Genomic DNA, 15641 nt, shown 5'->3' on the forward strand with positions numbered 1-15641 from the left:
ACTGAGTTGTTTTTTTTTTCTTAATGCTGCTTCAACCCACTGTTTAGTGTTCTTCCCTTTCAATCTGAAGAACTCCCTTTAGCATTGCTTGTAGGACAGGTCTAGTGGTGATGAACTCACTTAGCTTTTGTTTTATGTCTTGATCTCTCCCTCATTTTTTTTATTGAGATTGTTCACATACCATACAAATATCTAAAGATCCAAAGTGTACAATCAGTTGCCCATGGTACCATCATACAGCTGTGCATCCATCACCACAATTAATTTTTTTTCCATTTTTAGAACATTTTCATTACTCCAGAAAATAAATAAAGACAAAAAAAAAAAAAAAAAGAAAACTCAAGCTCTCCCATACCCCTAACCACCTCCCCTCCATTATTGATTCATAGTTTTGGTATAGTACATTTGTTACTGTTGATGAAAGCATGTTAAAATATTACTAACTTTAGTATATAGTTTGCAATAGGTATATCTAGTTTTCCTATATGCCCCTCTATTATTAACTTCTAGTTATAGTGTAATATATTTGTTCTAGTTCATGAGAGAGATTTCTAATATTTGTACAGTTAGTTATGGACATTGTCCACCACAAGATTCACTGTTTTATACATTCCATCTTTTAACCTCCAACTTTCCTTCTGGTGACATACATGACTCTGAGTTTACCCTTTCCATCACCTTCACACATCTTTCAGCACTGTTAGTTATTCTCACAATGTGCTACCATCACCTCTGTCCATTTCCAAACATTTAAATTCACCCTAGTTGAACATTCTGCTCATAATAAGCAACTGCTCCCCATTCTTCAGCCTCGTTCTATATCCTGGTAACTTATATTTCATGTGTATGAGTTTACATATTATAATTAGTTCATATCAGTGAGACCCTGCAATATTTGTCCTTATGTGTCTGTCTTATTTCACTCAATATAGTGCCCTCAAGCTTTCTTCATCAACCCATTTTTTTAAGATGGTTTTGTTCAGACACCATATGTTCCATCCTAAGTAAACAATCGTTTGTTCCCTGTATAGTCATGTATTTATGTATTCAGCACCATCGCCACTATCTATATAAAGACATCTCCATTTCTTCCCCAAAGAGGAGGTAGAGTCAAAGAAGGCACAGAGACAAAAGAAAAGGAAAAGAGAAAGAGAGAGAGAAATAAAACAACAACAACAACAAAACATGACAGCTAGAAAGCAACAAAAGGAAAGTTAGCATTAACCTAAAGTAGAATAAGAGTCAGACAACATCACCAATGCTAGGAGTCCCATACGCACCCCTGTTCCCCACCCCACCCCCATATGCATTTAGTTTTGGTATATTGCCTTTGTTATATTAAAGGAAACATAATACAATGTTTCTGTTAATTGTAGTCTCTAGTTTGCATTATTGTATTTTCCCCCCAATCCCACCCTGTTTTTAACACCTTGCAATGTTGACATTCATTTGTTCTACCTCATGTAAAAACATATTTGTATCTTTTATTACGATCGTTGAGCACCCAAGGTTTCACTGAGTTATATAGTCCCAGTCTTTGTCTTTGTCTTTCATTCTGGTGTCCAACATGGTCCCAACCTTCCTCTTTCAACCATACTGACAGTCATCTTTGTTCAGTGTACTTACATTGCTGTGCTACTATTTCCCAAAATTGTTTTCCAAACCTCTCACTCCTGTCTTTTCCTTTCTGTCTGCAGTAGTTCCTTTAGTGTTTCCTGTTGAGCAGGTATCTTATTCGCAACTCTGTCATTGTCTGTTTGTCTGAGAATATTTTAAGCTCTCCCTCATATTTGAAGGACAGTTTTGACAGACATAAGATTCTTGGTTGGTAGTTTTTCTCTTTCAGTATCTTAAATTTATCACCCCACTTCCTTCTTGCCTCCATGGTTTCTACTGAGAAATCCGCACATAGCCTTATCAAGCTTCCTTTGTATGTGATGGATTGCTTTTCTCTTGCTGCTTTCAGGATTCTCTCTTTATCTTTGATGTTTGATAATCTGATTATTAAGTGTCTTGGCATAGGCAAATTCAGATCTATTCTGTTTCAGGTACACTGCACTTCTTGAATCTGTAATTTTATGTCTTGCATAAGAGATGGGAAATTTTCATTGATTATTTCCTCTATTATTGCTTCTGCCCCTTTTCCCTTCTATTCTCCTTCTGGGACACCAGTGACACATACATTCCTGAATTTCATGTTGTTCTTCAATTCCTGGAGATGTTGCTCATATTTTTCCCTTCTTTTCTCTATCTGTTCTTTTGTATGTAGGCCTTCAGATGTCTTATTCTCCAGTTCCTGAGTGTTTTCTTCTGCTTCTTGAGATCTGCTGTTGTATATTTCCATTGTGTCTTTCATTTCTTGTGTTGTGCCTTTCATTTCCAAAGATTCTGACATTGTTTTTTTGAACTTTCAATTTCTACCTTATGTATGCCCAGTGTTTTCATTATATGCTTCATCTCTTTTGCCATGTCTTCCCTAAACTTTTTGAATTGATTTAGCATTAGTTGTTCAAATTCCTGTATCTCAGTTGAAGTGTAAATTTGTTCCTTTGACTGGGCCATAACTTCGTTATTCTTAGTGTAGGTTGTAGTTTTCTGTTGTCTAGGCATCTGGTTTCCTTGGTTACCCCAATCAGGTTTTCCCAGGCCAGAATGGGCTCAGGTCTTGGAAGGAGGCAATAGTATCAGTTTCCCTGAGGGTGTCTTAGAAGGTTTATACACCCTGTGAGACCTCAAGTCAATGTGCTTTTCTGCCCAGCAGTTGGCATCTGTCAGCCTGTAGCTCCCCACTGGTGTAAGGAGGTGTGGCCCATGGCTGTTTTCCCCCAGGCTCTGTGGTCTGGTTCTGAATGGAAGGCAGGTAGTAGAGTTTGGCACCACCTTCTTCCTCTTAGGGAAGATACACCCCTAGGGAGAGGTCATTTACATTTGAATAGTCTCTCTGCCTGTGCTGTCTCCACCCTTGTCTGTGTCAGAGCACCAGGAACTGAAAATGGCTGAGGCTTTCTCCCCTGAGCCAAAAAAGTGACAGAAAGCCCCCTTCAGGGCCAGTCTGTGGCCACCCTCCCACTCTCCAAGGTCAGTCTTCACCCAAAACCTCTGACTACTTGTTGGGGATTCATAGCTTGTGTTGAGCAGTCCACATTTGTTAATTAAAACCCCAGTTGGAGTCAGCTGAGCTATATTTGCTTGCTTGGAGACTGCTGCTCTCTAGCACCACAAGGCTTTGAGTTTGGGCTGTGGGGGGGAGGGGGCTCCTGGCTTGGATCCACAGTTTTTACTTATAGATTTTATGCTGCAATCCCAGGCATTCCTTCCAATTCAGGTTGGTGTATGATGAGTGGACAATCGTGTTTGTCCCCCCATAGTTATTCCATATTGTTCACTAGTTGTTCCTGATTGTTTCTTAGTTGTTCCAGGGAGACAAAGTAGCTTCCACACCTCTCTATGCTGCCATCTTCTCTCCTTCATTTTTGAAAGATAGTCTCATTGGATATAAAATTCTTGGCTGGCAATTTTTTTCTTTCAATGCTTTAAATATGTTGTCCCACTGCCTTCTTGACTCCATGGATTTTCATGAGAAATCAGCACTGAATCGTATTGGTGCTCCCTTGTGCATAACACATTGCTTTACTCTTGCAGTTTTCAGATCTCTCTCATTGTCCTTGACATTTGACAGTTTGGCTACTATTAGTCTAGGCTTGGTTCTCTTTGAGTTTATCCTGTTTGGGGTTTGTTGGGCTTCTTGAATATTTATGTCTCCAGGTAAACTTGGGAAGTTTTCTGCTATTATTTCTGTTCCAGTTTGGATATATTATGCCCCCCAAAGCCATGTTCTTTAATGCAATCTTGTGAGGGCAGACATTAATCTTTTTATTGAGTGTTTCCATGGAGATGTGACTCAATCAACTGTGGACAAGACCTTTGATTAAATTATTTCCATGGCAATGTGAACCCCACCCATTGAGGATGGGTCTTAATTAAATTACTGGAGTCCTATAAGAGAGCTCACACAGAAGGCATTCAGAGCAGCTGAGAGAGAGTTTTGGAGAGATGCTTGGGAACTCACAGAGATGCTCAGAGAAGACCCAGACACTTGCTGATGCTTTGAGATGCTTGGAGATGTTTGGAGATGCTAGCCTAGTGTTTGCTCCAGAGAAGCTAAGAGAGACAGAAGCCCAGAGATATTTTGGAGAATGCTAGTTTGAAACCAGAATTCAGGAGCAAAGTATCAGCAGACACCAGCCACGTGCCTTCCCAGTTAACAGAGGTTTTCTGGACACCATTGGCCTTTCTTCTGTGAAAGTACCCTCCTGTTGATGCCTTAGTTTGGACATTTTCATGGCCATAGAACTGTAAATTTATAACCAAATAAACCATTTTATGAAAGCTAATCCATTTTTGGTATTTTATGTAATGTCAGCATTAGCAAACCAGAACAATTTCTTTGAATATTCCATCCAGGGTTGCATACATTTTTTAAAAAGACGTATTCTTTCCATCCTTGCCCCTTGGTTAAAATATCATCTGACACATAGTAAGCACTCAATAAAAATTAGCTATTTTAAAAATTATCCTACATAGGACATGACTCACAGGGATAAGCTTGGCTCTGGCATCTTGGGATTGAGAGAACCTTCTTGGACCAAAAAGGGAAAGAGAAAGGAAACAAAGTTTCAGTGGCTGAGAGATCTGACATAGAGTCTAGAGGTCATTCTGGAGGTTATTCTTATGCATTATATAGATATCCCTTTTTAGTTTTTAGTGTATTAGAATAACTAGAAGGAAATACATGAAATTGTTGAACTGCAACCCAGTAGCCTTGATTCTTGTAGATGGTAGCACAACATTGTGAGTATAACTGACAGCACTGAATTATATATGTAAATTTAGTTGGGGGGGAATTTTAGGTCATATGTATGCTACTAGAATAAAAATTAAAATATAAAACATAGGACTACACAACAAGTAGTACAATTATAATAATGCTCATTCATGAATTGTAATAGATGTACCACACTATTGCAGAGTGTTAATAATCGGGTGGTATATGGAAGAATAAAACACACCCTACTGTAAACTATGGACTATGGTTAATAGTAGAATTAAAATACTCTCTCACCAATTGTAACAAAGGTACCACACTAATGCAAAGTGTTAATATTGGGAAGGGGGTAATGTGGGAACAATGTATTTTTTACATGATTTTTCTTTAAATCTACAACTTCTCTAATGAAAACAATTTTTTAAAAAACACAGTATGCCTCCGTTTCCCCTCTTAATGACCTCAGAGGGTTGGGGTGGAGGTGAAATCCACTTTAAAGTGTAGAATAAAGTGCCAGAATATACAGTAATACAGTATGTTCTGGCATCTTAAAATCCATTTAATGTCCTAATGACAGTTTCCACTTCATGGACAGATATCCATCAGGACCTAAACTCCTGTCTGGGTTTAAAGGTTTTTAAATTACTTGAGTACTCACAAGGTTTTCTGTTCTTCCTCTGCATTATATATACTTGATGATTTTAGATGGCCAATTCTTTAGAGTCTTTTTTATCTACCACAAGATAAGTTACCTTGGAATAATAAAGCAGGTGATCATCAGCTGGAGTCATAAATTATCTTCTATTATGTAAAGTTATTTGAAAGAAAAACAAAGGGGAGGAAAGGAAAAAGAATGGCTTACTAGTGGTGTGAAGGTTATTATTTTTTTTAATCTGGACTGAAATGTAGGCTACCAGTACTTAGGGAAATTCCTATCACTTGAGTTTTATTTGTTGTGCTCCAAAAGATAAAATGAAGCAACTTCATGAGATCTCTCAACTACTTTCCAAACAGTAAACTGAGACATGGCTTAACATGGATTTTTTTTTTCCTTCTGAGCTGTGAATATTTTCCTAAGAACTTCTAAGAGTCTCCTACATAACTGCTGAATAATAAGATTTATTTCTGCCCACCACCTAATTATTTCTGCTTTCTGACTTCATTTAATAGTCAATACGTTCTCTAGGCAGACTTGCCAATACTTCATAAGGGCATAAGAGGCTGGCTGTATTCTGGTTTTCTATGAATGCTTAACTGTGGCTGTAGTCCTACTTGATGCCATGGCTCATAGAAAAAGATTGGTGTCGAGAACTTCATTTCCTTCTGATCTAGCAGCAGTCTTCATTTCAGGATGATTTATCAAAAGAATAAGAACCTCTTATTCAGTGACACTGTTAGCTAAGTGTTTTAGTTTTCTAGGCTGCTCCAGCAAACACCATAAAATGGGTTGGCTTTTAACAATGAGAATTTCTTAGCTTAGCAGCTTACAGTATTGATGCTGAGAAAAATGTCGAAATCAAGGCATCATCAAGGCGATTCTTTCTTCCTGAAGACTGGCAAGGCACAAAGTGCCGTCCGCTGGTCTCTCCCTTCTCTTCCAGGTTTCATTGCTTCCAGCTTCTTGCTTCTGTGGCTTGCTTTCTCTCTCTCTCTCTGTATTCATCCTGTTTATAAAGAACTCCAGTAATAGGATGAAGACCCACCCTGGGTCACTTCAGAAGTTCCTACTTACACTAGGTTTACATGCATAGGAATGGATTAGCTTTGAGAACATGATTTTCTGGAGTATATACAGTTCCAAACCACCACACGAAATATGGTCTTAAAGTAACTTTTTGGTAGTTGGTATACTTCTTGTCCTAGTTTGCTAATGCTGCGGAATGCAAAACACCAGAGATGGATTGGCTTTTATAAAAAGGGGGTTTATTTGGCTATACAGTTACAGTCTTAAGGCCATAAAGTGTCCAAGGTAACACATCAGTAATCAGGTACCTTCACTGGAGGATGGCAAATGGTGTCCGGAAAACCTCTGTTAGCTGGGAAGGCACATGGCTGGCGTCTGCTCCAAAGTTCTGGCTTCAAAATGGCTTTCTCCCAGGACATTCCTCTCTAGCAAGCTTGCTCTTCTTCACAACGTCACTCACAGCTGCGCTCAGTTTAGTCTCTTTGAGTCAGCATGTTTTATATGGCTCCACTGATCAAGGCCCACCCCCGAATGGGCGGGGCCACACCTCCATGGGAACATCTCATCAAAATTATCATTACCCACAGCTGGGTGGGGCACATTCCAAGCAAATCTCTGCCCCACAAGACCACAAAGATAATGGCATTTGGGGGACACAATACATTCAAACCGGCACACTTCTTAAAATTGTATCCTCTGTCAGTGAGTACCTTTATCAGTCTTGTCCTATAATGCATTTATGAATATACAGGAAAATTGTCATTTTAAGAAAGAATAATTGTTAAGCTATGAAATGTGTAAATTGTGTAACTTATATCTTCCAAATGGGGTTTATATGTCATTACCCTCTGTAACATTCATATAAAAATTTCATATAAGCCATTTTTTAGATTAAAAAAAGCAGATGTTTAGATTTTTTTTGTTTTAAAATCAAACATTGTAAAAGGGTGTAAAGTGTAGAAATTCTCCTTCCCCATTTTGTAGCCTTCACTACAGCACCCCAAAAGCAGTCACTGTTGGCAATGTCTTAAATTTCTTTCATAAATTTTCTAAGCATATACACTTTTACATATATGTATATGTACACTTTTTTTTACACAGTCATACTATGCATACTGTTCTGCATCTTGCTTTTTCTATTTTTCACTTAAAATACCTGGATTCCATCATATCAACATATATAATTCAGCCTCATTCTTTTTAATAGCTACATGGTATTTTAATACCATAATTTACTGATGAACATTTAAGTAATTTCTGGCTTATATCTGGTTGTTGCTGAGGTTCTTATGTTCTCGTTGCAAACAATGAACATTCCTAGAAGTGTAATTACTGAGTCAAAGAGTACATTTTGTTTTGTTTTTTGATTTCCTTATTATATATATTTTTTATTAAGCAATTTACACATCTGTTTCAACCCAGCTTAGCCCTAGGACCAAGAACATGACAGGCATGGAGTTAGACATGAGTTTAATAGGACTTACAAGAGCTGTGGTTCCATGGGGATGGGCTGGGAAAGGTGGACATTAGCATTCTGCAGAAGCAGTGAGTGTCGGGGTGGTTTATAAAGGTTAGGAAGAGGAGGGTGTGGAAACAGGGTGTGGAGTTTGTTATCAACAGTGATCAGGGGAGGGGAGTTTCAATGCTTTGTTAACAACACAATTTTTCCTCCCCTGGGGAAGTCTGATGACTTATAACATCTGTCTTGGTCAAGTAGGTGACTATATGAAATCACTATGGAGGGGAGGAGGCCCTGGGCCCCCCACAATCCACGCCCATGTAGCAGACTTGTTGACCATAGGACAGACATTGCATCCACAGACAACAGAACACTAGAAGTCCACCCACCGCAGAGATAAATTCACAAAGAGATGCTGCCAGGGACAAGAAAGGGAATTAAACCTTTTAGACAAGGGGTCTACTGATAATTGCTGAATTCTTCCATGCCAGTAGGATATTCCATGCAGTCTATTTCATAGGGGTCACAGTCCAAGAAAGGCCAGTAGCACCTAAAATTGACAAGTCCATGCAAACCCAAGATTGTGTTCAATTGTTGGTGTGAGTTCCTGCTGAGGCCCACTGCAGGAAGGTGTTTGCTAGGTGAAAAGGAAAATGTTTATGGGGAACAATAAGGGGCAATTTCTGCTGATTCAACAATCTACTTGCTAGAGTTCCATTGGTTGGTAACAAGGTACCAGGCAGAGGAACATTATGAGGAGGTTTTAAATACCAGACATTCTCCCTCCGCAAACCTTCAGAGTTCTCTACCATTACATTAATTGTTAATCTGGTCATAAGAAGGGGCCACATAGTCATGCATAAGTTTCCCATGGGAATAGGAGGCCCCATATTGGTGATAAAGATTTTAACAGTCATTTAGGCCGTATTACAATATTTTTGGTAACTCCTATTCCTCAGCAGGGGCATAGGATTCCTAATCAATGCGGCTGCATAGGCTAGCACCAAGGCCAACTGACTTCTTTTCCCCATTTAGTATGGTCTGAGGCACAGGCAACAACAAATTATTACTATTTCCCCACTTAGGCTGTAAAGCAGCTGGCCCTTTAACTTGTATTCTCAATGCTTGCATTGGTCCCTCCATTAGCATTTCATTAGGAGCTGGGGCTGCAGCTCTAGGTGCATAGTTCACATAGGTTATGGCCTGATAAAACCTTTTGTTGTAGAGATTTTATAGTCCATAGCCCATGCTTGGGTCATTTGTTCAGTGAAAGGGGTTCCCCGATCACTGTCTATTTGCGTAGATATGACATACTGAGTGCACACCCTTTCCAAACAGCTCAGGGCAGCCCGCTGGCTCGCCTTCCCCACCAAGAGAGCTAACAAAAGTTTTGTAGCCATGTCCACAGAAGTAAAAGCATACATCGAGAACTGAAGGTGACCATTATAGTCCACATGTCCCATCTGGTGTGATAGCCTGTGTAGTTGACACAGAGAACACAAAGGGCACCCTTCAGTGATGTCCACTAGCTGCTGGCAGCAGTTACCTTTTGACATTGGCAGGCATCCCAAACGTCTTTGCACAATTCTTGTCATTTCAACAGCTACCTCAAGTGCAGCAACTTTAGCTGTCGAAGCCTGTCTATAGGACACTGGTCCGAGAATCTCATGCATTCTGCATTCAGAGGGCTGGTATTGAAAAATCTCTACCTGGCCAGTGTGCTCAGCTGGGCATTGCCAGAGGGTGGCTTAGAAGCTGTGTCAGTTATGCACCCCTGAAAAGGGATGGCCGTTTTTAAGGTGACTGGGCATCTTTGCATCAGTCCCTCCACTTGCAATAAGGCATTATATGCAGCACACAATTGCTGTTTTAGGGGGCTGTAGCTCAGTTCTGCCCCTTTCCATAACACTGATCAAAGCTAAGGGGCATTCATTTAGAATGTTGCCCCTGCCACAAACCCCACCCAAACCCAATATTAGTGCTGGCTACATCCAATTCACAGGGCAGGTCTGGATCTGTGTCTCCCAGTGCTTGTGCCTGTGTTATTGCCCTTTTTGCCTTTTTATATGCAACCTATTGGGAGGTGTTCCATTCCCAGCGGTAGCCTTTCCTAGTCAAGACATACAAAGGTTTTCACATTTGGGCTAAATGAGGAATAGAGTCTCCAATACCCCAACAATCCCAAGAAAGCTTATTAGTTGCTTTTGCATTTGTGGGGTAAGGAAACATTGCACCTTAAAGAGAGTTAATGGTTAGTAGAAACAGAGTTACACTTGCCAAACTTTTCCACTTAGCCAAGTCCTTTGCCATGGTCAGGCTATGTACGTAGTCTCGGAGAAGTACAGTAAAGGTCCGTTGTTGGCCTCCCCAGGAGAAGGGTAATGCAGGCTGCTTTGATTTTCCTAGGGAGATACGGAGTTATGGTTCCATGGGAGTGGGCTGGGAAAGATGGAAGTTAGCGCTCTGCCCAAGAGTACATGTTTTAAATTTTACTATTTCCCAATTATCTTTCAGAGGGCTTGCACAAATTCACACTTCCACCAATATTGTCTAAAAGTTTTCACATTCTTACCTACCAGTCTGTCTTTGAGGTTTGAAATTTCTGCCAATCTAGTAGATTAAAGTGTTACTCCCCTTTTGTTGAATGTTGTGTGTAGTTGAACATTTTTAAAAGATTAATGGCCATTTGCATATACATGCAAATTTCCTCTTTTGTGTCCTTTGAACATTTCTTTTCTGTTAGTTTGTTTTCCCCTTGTATATCCATTTTTATGACAGAAAAATAAAACCTTTACTGGGATAGGCTACTATTGAATAGTTAACCCACCAGAAGTATACACACACACACACACATATGTACATATTCCACATGTGAACAATGTACAAACACTCACTCAGAGCCCAATAGAAAGCATGAGTGTGGCCACTTCGCTGGATGAGAGGGAGAAACAGTCTGTCTGGGAACAGGTGTGGGGTCCAGCCTTACTCTCTATATTAGTTTTCTATTGCTGCATAACAAATTACACATACTTAGCAGCTTGAAACAACACCCACTTATTAGTTCATAGTTTCCCTGGGACAGGAGTCTGAATATAGGATGACTATGTTCTCTGTTCTGGATCCCACAAGGTGTTAGCTGGCTACATTCTTATCTGGAGCTTGGGATCCTCTTCTAAACTCATGTGGCTGTGGCAGAATTCAATTCCTTGTGGTTGTAGGACTGAGGCCCCTGTTTACTCACTGGCTGTCAAACAGGAGCCCTCAGCTCCTAGAGGCCACCCTCATTCCTTTCCACATGATCCCCTCCATCTCTAAAGCCTGCAAATGACAATCACCCTCTTGAATCCTTCTCATGCTTCCAATCTGTCTAACTTCTCTGCTTTTGCCCTCTAGATCCACATTTAAAGAGTTCACATGATTAGCACATCCCACCAGGAAAACCTACCTATCTGAAGGTCGGCTGAGTTGGGACTTTAATTACATCTGCAGAATCCCCTTCACAGCAACACTTAAATTAGCATTTGACTAACTGGGAGAAGGTGTGTGTACACCAGAGGTCAGGAATCTTGGGGCCCATATTAGAATTTTGCCTATCACATCCTCCACCTGCATCTCTCATGAGAAACTGAAGAGCTCATGTCTTTTGGCTTAGGAAAGGTGTTCACACTGGAACATCCAATGCCAGAGGAAGGAGGCTTGACTAGCATCCATCTAACCCCATGTAAACAAAATGAATCCAGGTAGGTCAAAGACCTTGATGTGAGCCGTGAAATGATGGAAAGCTGGTGAGAAAATCTAACAATCCACATGTACAATCTAGGGTCAGGAGACCTTCCTAACCAAGGATCCGAACCCGGTATTTCTGACTCCAAAGTCTACACTTTCTGCCTGCACACTATGCAGCCCAACTGGAAGAAAGGTCGTTCATTGCACAGGTTTTGAGTCCTCTAACCTTGCTGTTTCTTCTTGATGCCAGTGGGTCCAGAGGGTGCTTTTGTGAGATGTTGGCCTTGGGTGTTCAACAGAGCAGAATGAATTGACTGAACCTAAGTTGGTGAGCCACTAAGGGGAACTCTAGCAATGAACATTATTCCAAAGGAATTCTAAAAGAGTGTGTTCTCTCTCTTTCTCCCTTGTACTCTTGCTGCTGTGATTCAGGTGCATTATAGATGACTTGCTTGAGACTGAAGAAATTTACATCAAAGAAATTAAGAGCATAATTGATGTAAGTAGATGGGAGATTGATTAAGAATATATTCAAACTGGGGAATTTTTGTTGCACGAAGAGACTCAAAATAGTTGCCATATGTCTCTGGAATTCCCACCAAGGTTTTAGGTTTTGTTATATCACATTTATCTCTCCAGTAGGAGTAGGAACATTCTTAGGGCTCTCGATTCATGTAACCAAATAGCTTCCAAAGTAGTGTACCAATTCATACTGATTCCAGCAATGCCCAATGAGGTTCATCGTGTCCTTGCAATAATACATATAATTTAAATGTTTTGGATAATTTAATAAGAGAGGAGTAACATTTCTTGCCTAGGAGTGAATATGTATATTTTCCTAAGGGAATAATCTTAATGGAAAAAAAATATGCACAGTTACTTATTGTAGAATTTCTTACAACAAAAATCAGAAGCAACCCAAATATCCAAGAATAAAGGGAAGGGTTAAATAAAGTATGATATATATGCTGAGTAAAATATCATTCAATGTAAAAAGTAATTGAGTTGAATAATTTCTATCAACATTGAAAAATGCTTATGATATAAGGTAAAAATTTTAAATAAAATATGTAAATATTTATGAGCTGGGTCTAAAATGTATTTAGAAAAACAGAATACAATATTATACATGTACTGTGATTATAACCATAGAAAATAAGCTTTTTAAAGGTCATGAAGGAAATATAATAAAACATAATAGTAGTTGCATTGGATCATACAATGATGGGTAGGTTTTTTCCTTTCACATTTGACATATAATTTATATTTTTATTCTTCCTATAAAATACCATTTTATTATCTTGTCATTAAGCCATCTCCTTCTGAAGGCAAACACATGAGGAAAATTATATCAAAGGAAAGTATTTGATAGAACAGCTTTCAGGAAACACGTGTGTTGTATTTTCCAATTATTTCATTTAAGTTTGGTTCCTGGAGTAGCCAATTAATATCACCTCTCATATGTTCATGTCTGCAAAACCTACTTTGTTTCCTCACTCTGCAGGGATATATAACTCCAATGGATTTTATTTGGCTGAAGCACCTGATTCCTGATGTTCTTCAGAACAACAAGGACTTTCTCTTTGGGAATATTAGAGAACTTTATGAATTTCACAACAGGTATATAATAATCCATATTATCAGGGAAAATGGAAAGTTGGGGAGAGAACAGTGGAAATCAGGCTGATGGAATTTGGAGATAAGCAGGCTTAGACTTGTTATTTTTAACTTTTTATTTGGAAGACTTTCAAACTTACAGGACACTTACAAAAATAATGCAAACTCCATACAGCAAACTCCAACATACCCCTGCTCCCCCCACCAAACACGCACAGATACCCAGATGCACCAATTTTAACATTTTGCCACATTTGCCATGTCATTCTGTGTATCTATCCATCTATCAATCCATCTATGTTATCCATCTTTCTATCAGTCCATTTTCTGAGCACTTGAGTGTAGATTGTATACATTGCACTCCTTAAACACTTAATATTGCCATATACATTTCCTAAGAACAAGTATATTCACTTATGTATCCCCCTTAAGTGCAGCTATCAAGTTCAAGATATTTGATATTGATATAAAGCTTACGGTCTCTATTCTGATTTTTTCTTATGTCCCAATAATGTCCTTTTGAGTCTTTTTTCTTCCCTTATCAGAGCCAGTCCAGGATTGTGTATTGCGTTTAATTGTCATTGTCTCTTTTTGTTTATTGTGGGAACATATATACAACATAAGGTTTCCCATCTCAATCCCAAGCATACCATTTAATGGGATTAATCACATTCACAATATGATTAATCATATTTGATTTACCACCTTCCATTACTAAAACTCTCCCATCTCCCCAAACAGAAACCCTATAACCATTATGCGTTAACTCCTCATTCCCCCTGCCTCCTACCCCTGGCAACCTGTACTCTAATTTCTGCCCCTATGAGCTTGCATATTTTCTGATATTTTCTTTGTAGTTACCATGGGGCTTAAATTCTTAAACATCTTAAATCTATAACAACCTTGTTTGCTTTGATACCAACTTAACATCAATAGTGTACATAAACTATGTTCCTATACTCCACTGTCCCCCCACCTTTATGTAGTTCTTGTCACAAATTACATGTTTTTACATTATGAGTCCAAAACCACTGATTTATCACATTTTATGTGTTTGCCTTTTAGATGCTGTAGGAAGTAAAAAGTGCAGTTACAAACTGAAGATACAATAGTTCTGGCGTTTATATTTACCCGTGTCTTTTCCTTTCAACCTACAGAACTCCCTTTAGCATTTCTTGCATGGCCAGTCTAGAGATGACTAGGTCTCTCAGCTTTTTTTGTTTGTCTGGGAATGTCTTAACTTCTCCCTCATTTTGAAAGAGTTTTGTTGGATATAGAATTCTTGTCTGGCAACTTTTTGCTTTTGGCTCTTTAAAAACGTCATCCCATTGCCTTCTTGCCTCCATGGTTTCTGACTAGATATTGGCACACAACCTTACTGAAGCTTCCTTGTATATAACACAGTGCTTCTTTCTCTCTTGTAGCTTTCAGAATTTTATCTTTAGCATTCAACAAAGTTTGATTTAAATATCCCACTGTTTGGGGATATTTGAGTTTACCCTTTTTGGAGTTCATTGAGCATCTTGGATATCTATATTCATTGTCTTTCATTAAATTTGGAAAGTTTTCAGCCATTATTTCTTTGAATGTTCTCTCTGCCCCTTTCTCTGTTTCTTCTCCTTCTGGGACTCCTGTAATGTGTATATTGGTACACTTGATGGTGTCCCTTTGGTCCCTCAGGCTGTGTTCACTTTTATTTGTCCTTTCCTCTTTCTGGTTGCTCAGACTGGATAATCTCAATTGTCTTGTCTCCAAGTTCACTGATTCTTTCTTCTGCCAGCTCTGAACCACTGTGGGACCCCTCTATGGAATTTCAAATTTCCATTACTGTGGTCTTCAGCTCTGCTTGGTTCTTTTCATAATTTCCATTTGTCTATGATATTCCTTTTGTGTTCATCTACTGTTTTCCTGATTTCCTTTAGTTCTTTGTCCATGTCTTCCTTTAGCTCTGTAATATTTAAGACCATTTTTTCTTAAGTCTTTCTCTGTTATGTCTCAGGTCTGGTCCTCCTCATTGATGATTCCTAATGGGTTCTCCTCTGCCTGGGCCATTACTTCCTAGTTCTTTGTGGCTTTGTAATCTTTTCTCGAATCCTGGACATTTTGATATCTTTACTGTATTATTTCTGGAATTTAGATTCTGAAGCATCCTTAAGCTTGTATCCAGTTGGTGTTTTCACAGAGCTTTCCTTGAATGTCAGGAGCTAACAACAAAAAAAAACAAGGAAAAATAGAAAACACCTTTACCAGTCCTTGCAGATTGACTGTGTAAATGTTCTCCTTCAGGACTTATCCATACAATGAGGCTAGCTCCAGGTCATAGTGCGGGG

At 39.1% G+C, this 15641-nt stretch overlaps 1 protein-coding gene across 5 annotated transcripts in view; it reads left to right on the plus strand.

The window, feature by feature from the left end:
* MCF2L2 (MCF.2 cell line derived transforming sequence-like 2) overlaps positions 1-15641 on the plus strand; it is a 337731-nt gene that overhangs the window by 264051 nt on the left and 58039 nt on the right. For all 5 annotated transcript variants that reach the window (XM_037839691.1, XM_037839680.1, XM_037839694.1 and 2 more), the window contains 2 exons: positions 12127-12193; positions 13199-13314. In XM_037839691.1, the coding sequence (XP_037695619.1) occupies positions 12127-12193; positions 13199-13314 (183 nt within the window). The remainder of the gene's footprint in view (positions 1-12126; positions 12194-13198; positions 13315-15641) is intronic.

This window comes from Choloepus didactylus, chromosome 1 (genome assembly GCF_015220235.1).
Source record: "Choloepus didactylus isolate mChoDid1 chromosome 1, mChoDid1.pri, whole genome shotgun sequence".
In the NCBI taxonomy this organism is placed as follows: Eukaryota; Metazoa; Chordata; class Mammalia; order Pilosa; family Megalonychidae; genus Choloepus; species Choloepus didactylus.